Source organism: Pelophylax lessonae (assembly GCF_965119305.1).
Source record: "Pelophylax lessonae genome assembly, chromosome: 1".
Lineage (NCBI taxonomy): Eukaryota > Metazoa > Chordata > Amphibia > Anura > Ranidae > Pelophylax > Pelophylax lessonae.
The window spans coordinates 468040107-468056406 of record NC_138768.1 but is presented as its reverse complement, the minus strand read 5'-3'; the positions used below and the strand labels follow the sequence as shown (position 1 = coordinate 468056406).

General features: G+C 43.2%; 1 protein-coding gene across 1 annotated transcript in view; it reads left to right on the top strand.

Moving 5' to 3' along the window:
- Positions 1-16300, top strand: part of POLRMT (RNA polymerase mitochondrial) — a 423694-nt gene that overhangs the window by 168869 nt on the left and 238525 nt on the right. Inside the window, exons 8-10 of the mRNA XM_082261183.1 lie at positions 2631-2801; positions 2944-3183; positions 3521-4306. Of these exons, the coding sequence (XP_082117309.1) occupies positions 2631-2801; positions 2944-3183; positions 3521-4306 (1197 nt within the window). The remainder of the gene's footprint in view (positions 1-2630; positions 2802-2943; positions 3184-3520; positions 4307-16300) is intronic.

Sequence of the window (16300 nt, the reverse complement as noted above, 5' to 3'; positions counted from 1 at the left end):
CCGCGCGCTCCTGCCCCCGCTCATTCCCTGGGGAGCCAGCGCGTGTGATCGGCGGCTCCGACAGCCGCTGGCCACTCACGATCTCCCGCAGCAGAGGGAGAAAGACAGACGGCTGATGTAAACACAGCTGTCTGTCATTCTCACTGAAGTATTCACAGAGGCTATGTGATCCTGCTGTATAGGATCGCATGTCTCTGTGATTACTTCACAAGCAACGCCCCCTGACAGTTAGAATCACGCCCCTAGGGACACACTTAACCCCTTGATCACTAGTAATGTTAACTCCCTTCCCTGCCAGTGTCATTTTTATAGTAACAGTGCATATTTCTACCACTGATTACTGTAGTAATGTCACTGGTATCCCCAAAAGTGTCAAAAATGTCAGTCAGGGGTCCGATCTGTCCGTCGCAATGTCACAGTCCCGCGAAAAAAAAATCGCAGATCGCCGCCATTACTGGTTAAAGAAAAAAAAAAAAAACAATAAAAATGTCATAAACCTGTAGTTAGTAAACACAATAACTTTTGCTCAAACCAATCAAAAGACGCTTATTGCGATTTTATTTACCAAAAATATGTAGCGGAAAACAAATTGGCCTAAAATGTTAAATTTTGATTTTTAATTTTTTTTGGAGAATTTCATATAAAAAAAATAGAAAAATATTGTTTTTTCAAAATTGTCGCTATTTTTTTGTTTATAGCGCAAAAAGTAAAAATCGCACAGGTGATCAAATGCCACCAAAAGAAAGCTCTATTTGTGGTAAAAAAAAAAAGGACGTCAATTTCGTTTGGGTACAGCGTCGCACGACTACGCAAATTTCCATTAAAATCACGCAGTGCCGAATCGCAAAATAGGGCCTGGTCTTTGAGTAGCCAAATCCTCCGGTCTGAAAGTGGTTAAAATGTAAATTTTCTCAGTTTAACCACTTTGAGACCGGAAGATTTTGCTGCTTAACGACCAGGCCCTATTTTGCGATTCGGCACTGCGTGACTTTAATGGACTAATGCGCGATGCTGTACCTAAACGAAATTGACGTCCTTTTTTTCCCACAAATAGAGCTTTCTTTTGGTGGTATTTGATCATCTCTGCGATTTTTTTTTTTTTTTTTTGCGCTATAAACAAAAAAAAGAGCAACAATTTTTTAAAAAAAGCAATATTTTTCACATTCTGCTATATAACATTCCCAAAAAACATTGTAGGCCAATTTTTTTTTTTCTGCTACATATTTTTGGTAAAAAAAAATCGCAATAAGCGTATTTTGATCGGTTTGCGCAAAAGTTATTGCGTTTACTAACTGCGGGAAAGATTTATGTCCATTTTATAGGTTTTTTTTTTTTTACTAGTAATGGCGGCAATCTGCGATTTTTAGCGGGACTGCGACATTGCGGCGGACAGATCGAAACCCCAACTGACATTTTTGACACTTTTGTAATCAGTGCTATACATATGCACTGTTACTGTAATAATTACACTGGCAGGGAAGGGGTTAACCCTGCGGGTAATCAAGGGGTTAAATGTAAGCCTGGGGGGGGGTCGGGCTTTTGAGATGACCATAGAGACATGCGATCCTATATAGCAGGATCGCATGGTCTCTGTGATCATCTCGGGGAGAATGACGGACGGCTGTGTTTACATCAGCCGTCCGTCCTTCACCTTCAGCGGGGAGAGATTGCGAGTGGCCGGCGGCCATCGGAGCCGCCTGTCACACGCACTGGCTCCCCAGCTGACGAGCGGTGGCAGAAGGGCGGCGCGCGCTCGCCCCCTAGCTCCTCCCAGGCGAGTGCCGTACTTGTACTTGAATTTGCCTGGGAGAGCCAGCCTGCCGCAGTACATAAGTGGTTAAACATTTGATATATCATCTATGTTGTATTATGAATAAAATATTGAAATTTGAAACTTCCACATCATTGCATTCTGTTTTTATTAACAATTTGTACAGTGTCCCAACTTTTTTGGAATCGGGTTTGTAACATTTGGGCACTTATTGTTTATAAAAGGACTTTTTTGTTCACATTCAATATTTTAAAATGACAAGTTGCGTTGCTCTCATATATAGTGTTTTGATTAGCTGCTTCTCATTCATGTTTACTTTTAGGCTTTATTTTGATACAAATTTCACATTAATTGGGTGCAAAATTATCACAATTTAATTACTATCTGGTAGTGATTTTATGTATTTTAGGATTCTGTAAGAAAGGCTTGAGTTGACTGGCATTTATTTCCATTTGACAAGTTTTGTCTTCAATACAAGTCTATGGGAATGCAAAACCCACTTGAAGCAGGTGAAATGCAGGTTGGTAGGAGGTAAATTGCAAGTCAAATGCGCCTGTCGGTGGATTCTGAATGACCTCAGAAGCCCAAAGCCCATCATCACAGGCTCTAACAGTATTAAAGATGTTGGTTTGCAAGGGATAGGGACTGACGTAAATAGCTTGATGTACTTTGTGCTGTATAATATGACAGTGCTTTATAAAATGTAGAAAATAAAACAACATAGGCTTATTGTCCATAGTTACATTTATGGTTTTGCTGTAGGCTATTTTTAACATCTAAACATAAAGCCATGGATGCTTCTGATGTTCTATATGCTGCCATGTATAGACCTTGGTTTTTGATTAATTTTCTTCTTTAGACATTGACCCGGCTGCCACCTACAGGAGACTCGTTCCTTATCATTTCTCGAGACCTTGGAATGAAAATCTACAATAGGTTCTTCATTCGCAAACAGTTGCAGGGCGATCATGTGGATAGGATCCGGCTATTGTACAAGGAATATTGCAAGTTGCTGTCCAAGGAAGGAAAGGTATGGGTGACTTGAGCAAGTCATACAATTATTAATATATGGGAAATAGACAAAATTGAGGTTAGGCTTTAATAGCATTTATATGGTTGATCTTAATAGTTGCTGTATTAATATTTTTTTCCCTCTGCCTACTTGCATACAGATTTCTGGCCTTCTTCCTCGAGAATTGTGGGAAAAGGTGGAGCATGAAGCTTTTGGAGGCCCATGTGTTTCAAGATCTCACTCTCCTTGGCCGCGCTCTCTGTTGGTGCAATTGGGAACACACTTAGTAGATTTAATGGTTAAGACAATAAAAATAAAAAATAACTTGTTAAGTCCTCGCAGTGACCCAAAACTTATCCCGGTGCTTTACCACATGTATTCCTTTCGGAGCACACACCAGGTGGGTTTATTTGCAATTACCAGCTAATTATTGGTTGGCTGCTGCTATATTGTGTAGTTGTAAGCAATTCTAAAATTGATCAGTTGTTCATTATATCATATGCATTTGGCACAGTGAGCGGTTGCTATGCTGTCCTTCCTTCATTCCTTGTGGAGAATTGTATATTACATTTTCAGGTCATGCAAAACAAATTCAAATATTGAAGATTGAGGTTGTATTCCTATGTAGCCCTTCTTCTTCCAAGCTTTACTGTATTGTTTCACTTTACTGGCCTTTTGACTTTTGAGTTCTGTCTTTCATAATGTACTCCTGACATACCTAATATTTCTGTTCACAGATTGGGCTTATAAAGCCACACCCAATTTACAGCCAAATCCTTCTGGATGCAGAAGAAACTCTTCTGACTTTTGATGCTGCTGTTATGCCAATGAAGTGTCCCCCATTGCCCTGGACCTCTCTTCAATTCGGTCCCTATTTATTGTCTCCTGCACAACTTATGCGCTGTAATGAAGGAGTAGTGCAGCATCAGCTGTTGTTGGAAAAGTGTCCTCAAGGGCAACTATTTCCAGTGTTGGATTCAATTAATCAGCTTGGGGCATGTGCTTGGCGCATTAACCAGCCTATTCTGGACATTATTGTGTCGATCTTTAATGATAAAGGTAATGAGAAGCTGGACATTCCACCACCTATGTCTGAAGCTCCTGTGATTTCAGTGCAGTTACCTGGGATGCTGAGCTCGTGGGAAAAATACGTACATCAAAAAGAGCTGACACAGTGCAAAAAGAAAACCGCTGAGATGTTTAGCCTGCGAATGGATGCGCTTTATAAGTTGTCTATTGCCAATCATTTGCGAGACCAGATATTCTGGTTCCCACACAACATGGATTTCAGAGGCCGCACCTACCCCTGTCCTCCATATTTTAATCATTTGGGTAGTGATGTGACTCGGGCATTACTAGTGTTTGCTGAAGGCCACCCACTTGGACCAAATGGCCTAAATTGGCTAAAGATCCATCTCATCAACCTTACTGGGTTAAAAAAGAAAAGCTCACTGCAACAAAGGAAGGAGTATGCTGATGAAATTATTCAGGACATTATGGATTCTGCTGATCACCCACTGACTGTAAGTGCAGTTTTTTTGTTTAACCCTTTCCATCGATAATCTGTTTTTTATTGTTTCCCAGCATGATAGCGCCACCAAGGATACTTTCAAAAATGTCCTCCCATTTAATAGGGAGCAGCTGATACTTTGTGCAGGTCTGCTGGCTGCCACTGGCGATCAGGAACCAGAGTGGTTCCTGGTCATGTGACCACTTTGGAAAAAAAAAGCCTGCAGATGAACGCTACAACCTAATAATATGGTAACCATCAGAAGTAGTTGTGTATTAAAAAAATAATAATGGGGGGGGAAACATGTAAAAGGACCCAGAACTTCTTTTAACCACTTGCCGACCAGCCACCGTACTTATACTGCAGCAGGTCGGCTCTTTCCTACAAAACTACGTACCTGTATGTCGTTTTGCAGGACCACTAGTGGGGGCGTGCAGGCCGATTGGCCACAGGGGGAGCCAATCAGCGGATCCGGCACTATGTCCACGATCACACCCCGTGGAGACAGAACGGCGGTCTGTCGTCGTAAACACGGCAGACCGCTGTTCTGTCAGTAATGAACACAGGGATCCTGTGTTCCTCCTATGTAGGAAAACAGGTCTCTGTGTTCATTCAGCAAGCCCATCCCCCACACAGTTTGAAAGCACCCCCAGGGATACATTTACCCTTTTAATCGCCTGTGGTGTTAACCCCTTCCCCGCCAGTGTAATTATTACAGTAACAGTGCATATTTTTTAGCACTGATTACTGTAGTAATGTCACTGGTCCCCCCAAAAGTGTCAAATTTAGTTCGGTGTCCAATCTGTCCGTCGCAATGCCCCAGTCCCGCTAAAAATTGCTGTAAAAAAAATTACTAGTAAAAAAAGAAATAAATAAAAATGACCTAAATCTTTCCCCTAGTTTGTAGATGCAATAACTTTTGCACAAACCAATCAATATACACCTATTGGGATTTTTTTAACCAAAAATATGAAGCAGAAATTGGGAATGTTTTGTAGCTGAATTGTCGATTTTTTTTTTGTTTAGCGCAAAAAAAAAAAATCGCAGAGGTGATCAAATACCACCAAAAGAAAGCTCTATTTGTGGGAAAAAAGGAAATCAATTTTATTTGGGTACAGCATCGCACGACCGCACACTTGTCAGTTAAAGTAACGCAGTGCCGTATTGCAAAAAATGGCATAGTCATTAAGGGGGTAAAACCTTCCGGTCCAGAAGTGGTTAATAGACCGTGACTTTAGCTGACCATACATCATTCTTTTTTTTTTTTTTTTTTTTTTTAACAGCCTCCTTCAAATCCTCATTTGAGGTGGATAGGAAAAGCATCCCCTGCTGCCAGAATACACTGATCAGTGCTGCAACTAATTGACTACTTGCGCTGATCGAATGCTAATTTTACTTCCCTCTCGAACAGGGTCAGGCATAGATGAATCGAAATTTGTCTGGTCCTTGCTGAACTGGCCTGATTTCTATCCATCTATGGCCAGCTTTATATGCAGGCTACATTCAGGTAATTGTACACTGGCCAAAAGATTTGGCTATGAATACTCCTACTGCATGCTCATATAACCCCTCCTACTTGGCAAGACTACAATTTTTTGCTTGTGTCCTTGGGTAATGGACCTCTTTCTCCTTTTATCTAATTCATCTGGAGCTTCTATCAAGATCTGGCTGCTTTTTTCTCTGGTCTATTTAGCAGTTTCCAGATCGATACTTGTCAGTGTTGTTACTTTGGGGACTGTACCTGGACCCCACTGTATGGGTGTCAGGGATACGATATGCAGGCATCCAGCAAAGGTGATCAGATCAGTTGGCTGCACTAAGTAATCAGGACCCAGACGGAAAAGGTTTAAATACGTTTATTAAAGCAAAAGACACACTCCAATACCAACATCAGTAGACCATAAACAAGAAATATAACGTGACAGTGCAAAAACCCAAATCTTACCTAACTATCTATATAGAAAATCGAGAGGGGGACAAACAGGAGCAAGACAGGACAGGGACAGGAGACAAGGGGAGCAGGAAGGCAGGTACAGGAAGCAGGGAACAGGACACAGGATCAGGGTACAGGGTTCAGGCTCAGACAGGGACACAGCTTACAGGTAGAAATACTGAGGCGCTGAACCTCAGTGAAGGGTGGGCTTATATTCCCTCAGCAGTCCACATTAGGTGCAGCCTAATTATTAAAAGTACAGTCCAGTTGCTGGGACACAACTGCTGGTGGGCACCAGAAGTGCGCCCTTCAGTTCCAGGAACAGCAGTGCCACCAGGTGACCCACGTAATGACACAGATCCTGAAAATGGGCCTGTAATATGTTTGTGTGTGTGTATATACAGTGGGTAAAATAAGTATTGAACACGTCACCCATTTTTTCTAGGTAAATATGTTTCTAAAGGTGCTATTGACATGAAATGTCCACCCCATGTTGGTAACAACCCATGCAATCCATATATACAAAGAAACCAAAACAAAGAAATTAAGTTGTGTGTAGGAAAATGTAATGACACAGGGAAAAAGTATTGAACACATTAAGATAAGTTTCAGCTGGTGTCTTGTCTTTCCATGCCTTTTTGCACCTCCCTATCCGTAATTAGAAAGCAATCCTGCCACTTGTCAGTGCAAATTAATATCAGCTGGTTTTCTCTCAACTGATGACCTGTAAAAAGGTGGCTCCATTACCAAGGTGTCAAACGAGAAACCTTTATAATGGGTAAAAGCAAAGCCCTCTCTCAAGTCCTTTGCAACCTTATTGTTGCAAAACATGCTAATGGAATTGGTTACAGAAGGATTTCTGACTTTCTGAATGTTCCAGTATGCACTGTTGGAAATGGAAAGAACATCATTTTACCATAAATCAGCCACAACCTCCTCGCAAGATTTCTGACAGAGGAGTGAAAAGAATTATCAGAAGAGTTGTCCAAGAGCCAAGGGCCACTAGTGGAGGGCTATAGAAAGACCTGGGCTTAGCAGGTTTAATTGTTTCAAAGAAAATAAGTAATGCACTCAACTGCCATAGCCTGTATGCATGCTCATTGCGCAAGACTCCATTGCTGAAGCATGTTGAAGCTTGTTTAAAGTCTGCTGCACAACTTTTAGACATGCCTGTGAAATACTGGGAGAATATAGTCTGGTCAGGTGAGACCAAAATTCAACTTTGGATGCCATATACACACCATGTTTGGAGGTCAAACGGCACTGCAAATCACCCCAAAAACACCATACCAACAGTGAAGTTTGGAGGTGGGAACATCATGGTGTGGGGCGGTTTTTTCCGCATATGGTACTGGCAAACTTCATCTCATTGAATGAAGGCTGAATGGAAAAATGTACCAGAACCTTCTTGATAAAAAATCTGCTGCCATCTACCAGGATGATGAAGATGAAACGAGGGTGGACATTTCAGCAAGACAATGATCCCAAACACAAAGCCGTTTCAAAGAAAGAAAATAAAGTTGCTAGAATGGCCCAGCCAATCACCTGACTTGAATCCAATAGAACATTTCTGGAAAGAACTAAAGATCAGAGTTCATAGAAGAGGCCCACAGAACCTTCAAGATTTGAAGACTGATTGTGTGGAAGAATGGGCCAAAATCACACCTGAGCAATGCGTGTGACTAGCTTCTCCATACAGAAGCTGTCATTACACACAAAGTATTTTGTACCAAGAATTAAATACATTTTAGTTGCCGTGTTCGATAATTTCTCCCTGTGTCAATCCATTTTTAGTACAGATAACTTCATTTCTGAACTTATTTGTTTTGGTTTCTTTGTATGTATGGGTTGCAAAAATGGTGACATGGTCAATACATATTTTATCAGATGTGTGTGTGTATATGTATGTGTTTGTGTATATGTGTGTGTATATATATATATATATATATATATTATAGAAAATATACACACACACTATATTACCAAAAGTATTGGAACGCCTGCCTTTACACATACATAAACATTTATGGCATCCCAGTCTTAGTCCGAAGGGTTTAATATTGAGTTGGCCTACCCTTTGCAGCTATAAACGCTTCTGGGAAGGCTGTCCACAAGATTTAGGAGTATGCCTTTTGGGAATGTTTGACTATTCTTGCAGAAGCGCATTTGTGAGGTCAGGCATTAAAGTTGGAAAGAAGGCCTCGCTTGCAGTCTGCAATGGAATTCATTCATCCCAAAGATGTCCTTTCGGGTTAAATTTAGGACTCTGTGCAGACCAGTCAAGTTCCTCCACCCCAAACTTGCTCATCCATATCTTTATGGACCTTATTTTGTGCAATGGTGTGCAGTCATGTTGGAACAGGAAGGGGCCATCCCCAAACTGTTCCCACAAAGTTGGGAGCGTGAAATTGTCCAAAATGTCTTGGTATGCTGAGGCCTTACGAGTTCCCCTCACTGGAACTAAGGGGCCAAGTCCAACCCCTGAAAAACAACCCAACATCATAATCCCCCCTCCATCAAATGATTTGGACCAGTGCACAAAGTAAGGTCCATAAAGACATGGATGAGCAACTTTGAGGTGGAGGAACTTGACCTCAACCCAATAGAGCACCTTTGGGATGAATTAGAGCGCAGACATAGTCCTAAACTTTGTGGACAGCCTTCCCAGAAGAGTTGAGGCTGGTATAGCTGCAAAGGGTGGGCCAACTCAATATTGAACCCTATGGACTAAGACTGGGATGCCATAAGTTTATCTGCGTGTAAAGGCAGGCGTCCCAATAATTTTGGTAGTATAGTGTGTGTATGTATATATGTATGTATATAAAATCAGCGCAACACAGTGGATATATAAACTGAAATGATTGTGCAGTGAAAACACAATTTAAAATCAAAAGAATAAAAATAATGAGCTAGTGCTAATTAAAGTGCAAAAAATGGAATGTTAGATTAAATCAAGTGGCTACTAGCACTATAAATGCTTCCACTGCACATCTAATATCAATAATAAAGAGAAGTGCAGCGCCACTTAAAACTATATGAATGTTAAATGTGCAACATTAATAAGTGCAAATAAAGTGAGAAAGTGCCATACATACAGTCGGGTCCATAAATTTTGGGACATTGACACAATTCTAATCTTTTTGGCTCTATACACCACCACAATGGATTTGAAACGAAACAAACAAGATGTGCTTTAACTGCAGACTTTCAGTTTTAATTTGAGGGTATTTACATCCAAATCAGGTGAAACGGTGTAGGAATTACAACAGTTTGTATATGTGCCTCCCACATTTAAGGGACCAAAAGTAATGGGACAATTTTCTGCTCAGCTGTTCCATGGCCAGGTGTGTGTTATTCCCTCATTATCCCATTTACAAGGAGCAGATAAAAGGTCCAGAGTTAATTTCAAGTGTGCTATTTTCATTTGGAATCTGTTGCTGTCAACTCTCAAAATGAGATCCAAAGAGCTGTCACTATCAGTGAAGCAAGCCATCATTAGGTTGACAAAAACAAAACAAACCCATCAGAGAGATAGCAAAAACATTAGGTGTGGCCAAATCAACTGTTTGGAACAGAAAAGAAAGTCTGCAGTTAAAGCACATCTTGTTTGTTTCATTTCAAATCCATTTTGGTGGTGTATAGAGCCAAAAAGATTAGAATTGTGTCAATGTCCCAATATTTATGGACCGGACTGTAGATATACACAATCACAATTCATATGAATATAAATCGGGCATAAAAATATTGTTCCTTTAAAATGGCACAAAATAAATGAATATACAGTGCCTTGCAAAAGTATTTACCCCCCCTGGCATTTTTCGTGTTTTGTTGCCTCAACCTGAAAGTAACATGGATTGTTTGAGGATTTGCATCATTTAATTTACAGAACATGCCCACAACTTTTGAAGATGTGTTTTTTTTTTTTAATTGTGAAGCAAACAACAAATAGGACAAAATAACAGAAAAAGGCATTGTGCATAACTATTCACCCCCTAAAGTCAATACTTTGTAGATCCACCTTTTGCGGCAATCACAGCTCCAAGTCGCTTTGGATAAGTCTCTATGAGCTTGCCACATCTTACCACTGGGATTTTTGCCCATTCCTCCCTTCAAAACTGCTCCAGCTCCTTCAAGTTGGATGGTTTGCGCTTGTGAACAGCAATCTTTAAGTCTCATCACAGATTTTCTATTGGATTGAGGTCTTGACTATGACTAGGCCATTCCAACAAATTTACAGGTTTCCCCTTAAACCACTCAATTGTTGCTTTAGCAGGGTGTTTGGGGTCATTGTCCTGCTGGAAGGTGAACCTCCGTCCTTGCCTCAAATCACGCACAGAATGGTACAGGTTTTGCTCAGGAATATCCCTGTATTTAACACCATCCATCTTTCCCTCAACTCTGACCAGTTTGCCAGTCCCTGCTGCTGAAAAACATCCCCACAGCATGATGCTGCCACCACCATCTTTCACTGTGGGGATGGTGTTCTTTGGGTGATGTTATGTGTTGGGTTTGCAACAGATATAACGTTTTCTTTGATGGCCGAAAAGTTACATTTTAGTCTCATCAGACCAGAGCACCTTCCTCCATACATTTTGGGAGTCTCCCACATGCCTTTTCGTAAACTCAAAATGTGCCACTTTGTTTTTTGCTGAAAGTAATGGCTTTCTTCTGGCCACTCTGCCATAATGCTCAACTCTATGGAGCGTACGGCTTATTGTCATCCTATGTACAGATACTCCAGTCTCTGCTGTGGAACTCTGCAGCTCCTCCAGGGTTACCTTAGGTCTCTGTGCTACCTCTCTGATTAATGCCTGCCTTGCCCGGTCCGTGAGTTTTGGTGGGCGGCCGTCTCTTGGCTGGTTTGCTGCTGTGCCATGTTCTTTCCATTTTTTTTATGATACATTTAAAGATGTCCCTGGGGATCATCAAAGATTTGGATTTTTTTTTTTTTATAACCTAACCCTGACTTGTACTTCTCAACAACATTGTCCCTTATTTGTTTGGAGAGTTCCTTGGTCTTCATGGCAGTGTTTGGTTAACCACTTAACGACCAGCCACGTAGATCTACGTCGGCTGACTTTGAGTGGTTATACCGGGATGATGCCTCTAGCTAGAGGCATCATCCCGGTACCGTTGTTTGAAGCCGGCGGTCGGCTTTCCGTCGGTAACGATCGATGCGGCTCGGGAGCCGCTCGATCGTTACCCGGGGGAGCGGGAGGGGACGTCCCCCCCCTCCCGCCGCCTTCCGCGGCTTTGCTTGGGGCTCCCGTCCCACCGGGAGCCCCGAGCACCCAGCCGGCACGTCCACCGGCTGGATGGAGTCCCGATGAATGCCGGAAACGGCATCGATCAGGGTCTCCGATGACGTAACCCGGAGGCGGCGTCCATGACGTCACATCCGGGTTACTGTGCCGCAAAAGGCGGCAGATTTAAAAAACGGCTGTATGCAAAAATGCCGTTTTTGGCATTTTGCATACAGGGAAGTGTAGTGGAGGGGTCTAGGGTCTTTTAGACCCTCGATCCCTCCATAAAGTGTACCTGTCACACATATTGCTGTCACAAGGGATGTTTACATTGCTTGTGACAGCAATAAAAGTGATCAGATTTTTTTTTTTTTTTTATAAAAACCTGTAATAAAGTTAAAAAAAAAGAAAAAATAAATAGGAAAAAAAAAAAAAAAAATTTAGCCGCCCCCGTCACCATTAGCTCGCGCACAAAAAAAAACGTATACGCAAGTCGAGCCGCAAATGAAATCGCTGTTCAAACCACACATGTGAGGTATCGCCGCGATCGCCAGAGCGTGGGCAATAATTTAAAAAAAAGAGCTACACTCTAACTCAAAACTGGTAACCGTTAAATAAATTTAAAGCGTCGCAGATTGAGATCTCTATTGACCGTAGTTTGTCGCCATCCCACGGGGGGGGCGCAATTTTAAACCGTAACATGTTTGGTATCTATTTACTCGGCGTGACATGTTCTTTCACAATATACAAAAAAAATGGGCTAACTTTACTGTTTAGTATTTTTTAAAATTAGTGAAATGTGATTTTTCAAATTTTTTCCAAAAAAATGGCGTTTTAAAGACCGCTGCGCAAATACCGCGTGACAAAAAATTTTGCAATGACCGACATTTTATTCTCCAGAGTCTTTGCTAAAAAAATATATATAATGTTTGGGGGTTCTAAGTAGTTTTCTAGGAAAAAATACTGGTTTTAACTTGTGAACAAAAAGTGTCCGAAATAGGGCTGGGGGTAAAGTGGTTAATGGTGCCTCTTGCTTAGGTGTTGCAGCCCCTGGGGCCTTTCAAAAAAGGTGTGTATATGTAATGACAGATCATGTGACACTTAAATTGCACACAGGTGGACATCATTTCACTAATTATGTAGGACTGCAACTAACGATTATTTTCATAATCGATTAGTTGGCCGATTATTTCGATTAATCGATTAATCTGATAAAATCATTAAAAAAACTCAATATGCCGTTTTTTTCCCCCCGGCAACACCAATGATGGGGCACTGTTCCCCCCGGCAACACCAATGATGGGGCACTGTTCCCCCTGACAACACCAATGATGGGGCACTGTTCCCCCCCGACAACACCAATGACCGGGCACTGTTCCTCCCATTGATACCAATGATGGGGCACTATTCCCCCGGGAACACCAATGACGGGGCACTATTCCCCCGGGAACACCAATGACGGGGCACTATTCCTCCCGGGAACACCAATGACGGGGCACTATTCCTCCCGGGAACACCAATGAGGGGGCACTATTCCTCCCGAGAACACCAATGACGGGGCACTATTCCTCCCGGGAACACCAATGACGGGGCATCATTCCTCCCGGGAACACCAATGACGGGGCACTATTCCTCCCGGGAACACCAATGAGGGGGCACTATTCCTCCCGAGAACACCAATGACGGGGCACAATTCCTCCCGGGAACACCAATGACGGGGCACTATTCCTCCCGGGAACACCTATGACGGGACACTATTCCTCCCGGGAACACCAATGACGGGGCACTATTCCTCCCGGGAACACCAATGACGGGGCACTATTCCTCCCGGGAACACCAATGACGGGGCACTATTCCTCCCGGGAACACCAATGACGGGGCACTATTCCTCCCGGGAACACCAATGACGGGGCACTATTCCTCCCGGGAACACCAATGACGGGGCACTATTCCTCCCGGGAACACCAATGACGGGGCACTATTCCTCCCGGGAACACCAATGACGGGGCATCATTCCTCCCGGGAACACCAATGACGGGGCACCATTTCTCCCGGGAACACCAATGACGGGGCACTATTCCTCCCAGGAACACCAATGATGGGGCACCATTCCTCCCGGGAACACCAATGATGGGGCACCATTCCTCCCGGGAACACCTATGATGGGGCATCATTCCTCCCGGGAACACCAATGATGGGGCACAATTCCTCCCGGGAACACCAATGACGGGGCACTATTCCTCCCGGGAACACCTATGACGGGGCACTATTCCTCCCGGGAACACCAATGACGGGGCACTATTCCTCCCGGGAACACCAATGACGAGGCACTATTCCTCCCGGGAACACCAATGATGGGTCACTATTCCTCCCGGGAACACCAATGACGGGGCATCATTCCTCCCGGGAACACCAATGACGGGGCACCATTTCTCCCGGGAACACCAATGACGGGGCACTATTCCTCCCAGGAACACCAATGATGGGGCACCATTCCTCCCGGGAACACCAATGATGGGGCACCATTCCTCCCGGGAACACCTATGATGGGGCATCATTCCTCCCGGGAACACCAATGATGGGGCATCATTCCTCCCGGGAACACCAATGATGGGGCACCATTCCTCCTGGGAACACCAATGATGAGGCACTATATTTCACTTCTGTTATTCCAAATGCTGAAATGTATTTTATTTTTTTTCCTTTGCTGACGCAAACACGTTTTAGCTATCAACCTGTAGAGCCACCCTAATCCCCATTTCCATAGGCTTTCGAATGATCCTTGAGCAAGTTTGGGAATAAAATAATTAAAAAGTAACATTTGCAGGGCACATAATGCTCCCAGAACTTTGATACCTTAGGCCCCTTTCACACTTGCAACTCCGTCGGCGGACTCTGTTTTTCTCAGCGGGGGATCAAACCGCCGATCCCCTGCTGAGCAGGCGGATGGCAGCTCTGTCTCCCCGCTGTGTGCGGAGACACAGCTGTCAGGTCCCTGCTGCTCTGTATGGGGGAATCGGATGAGAACGGACTGCCTGTCCGTTCTCACCTGATCCCATCTGATCCGATCTGCCAGACGGATGGAAAATAGGGTTTCCATCCATCCGGATTTGACGGACAGGATCGGATGTCAGGGGACATGTCTCCGCTGACATCCGATGCCCCATAGAGATGCATGGGGCATCAGTTCAGATCCGCCTGAAAAACTGACAGGCGGATCTGAACGGTCCGCAAGTGTGAAAGGGGCCTTAACTGCTTTTTTTTGTTTTAAAAAATTTGCTGCTATATACTGTATAATATAACAATAAATCCTAATGGCAGGTTACAAAAAGTGCCTTTTGTAATGGTGTTGAGCGTTAGGACACATTTTGTCTTCACGGCATCCATTTTGTTTAGTGACCCAGGCTCCTTGAGCGAAAGTAGCCCCCACCTTTCCCTAATCAGTATGCAAACTCAAACCAAGCTTTATCTGCACATTCTAGCAGAAGTCCTGTCTCCAAGAACACAGCATGAGGTCATAAAGCAGATCTTATTTCAAACACATCCTGCACAGGCCAGGTTGTAAAATCTTATCTGAGAGCAGATGTCCATTACAGGCTGTGTGGAATTCCACAGCAAAGGGTCATTAGGAAATATGTGACGGTGGCGGGTATCAGACCCCTGGCCTTCTCATCCAACTCGTGACCAAAGACCAAGCAATCTCACACCCTGCCGTCACTTGCGTAACAATGCCACTCTCAGCTGCACCCGGTACACAGATTGTCCAGCTTGCGGGACCACAATCTAGATGCCAGCAGACCGAGAGCGATTGTCGCCGGGCTAATTAACAATTAACCCTTTCTCTGCCACCACCTCTATGTTATAATGAGCCCAGAGGACGCTCGTAATTTTACAAATACCAATTATGACTTTAGAATAATTATCTGTAACACACACTGTCACCTCAGACAGGAGTGTCCAAATGATTTATCTTAAACAGTAGCGCTCTCAGGAGGCAGGTTCTTTGGGTCAGTTTGCGTTTAAGAGCTTAGAGACAAAATTAACACTTTTCAAAATAAGGTTTAATTATAAGAAAGGTTAAGATTAGTGCAGATAAAAATATTTACAGAAAAATGGGTTACAAAGAAATAGAGACATAATACAGCAATTTAGAAGAATAGATAAGAATTAGAAATGAGATACTTGCATATAAAAATCCTGGGTGTTTCAGAGTTCAGAAGCTGAACATGCGATCAGTCCTTCTCTTAAGCGATGTTATTGCTTGGATTGTAGAATGAGAACTGCTAAACCATCTGCTTCTGTCATTTTTCTCTGAGACTGCAGGGGGTGTCACCAGAGATCCTTGACCAATGAACACAGTGGCCCTGGGCGGCCCTAGGCTCAGACCCTGGCAAAGAACCTCTCGCTTAGACAGATTATTAACAGAACTCATATCTTGAGATGTGTAACGGTTACATGCTTGAAACTGATATCTTATGGTACGGTATTGAATCTACTATTCACAGATACTAAACACGGGTTATCCTCGGAATAACCTCTGACCTGTAAGGCATCTAAACGCTAGCTTGTCTCCCCTAGCGACGACAGTGATCAAGTTTGATCTTAATTCGATCGGTATTTTATCTGGCATCCAAATATCTACTTTTTGTCAATGTGTCATGTTCGGGTAAAACGTTATGACTTTGTGGGTACCCGTGATCATTTTCCTAATGACCCTTTGCTGTGGAATTCCACACGGCCTGTAGTGGACATCTGCTCTCAGATAAGATTTTACAACCTGGCCTGTGCAGGATGTGTTTGAGATAAGATCTGCTTTATGACCTCATGCTGT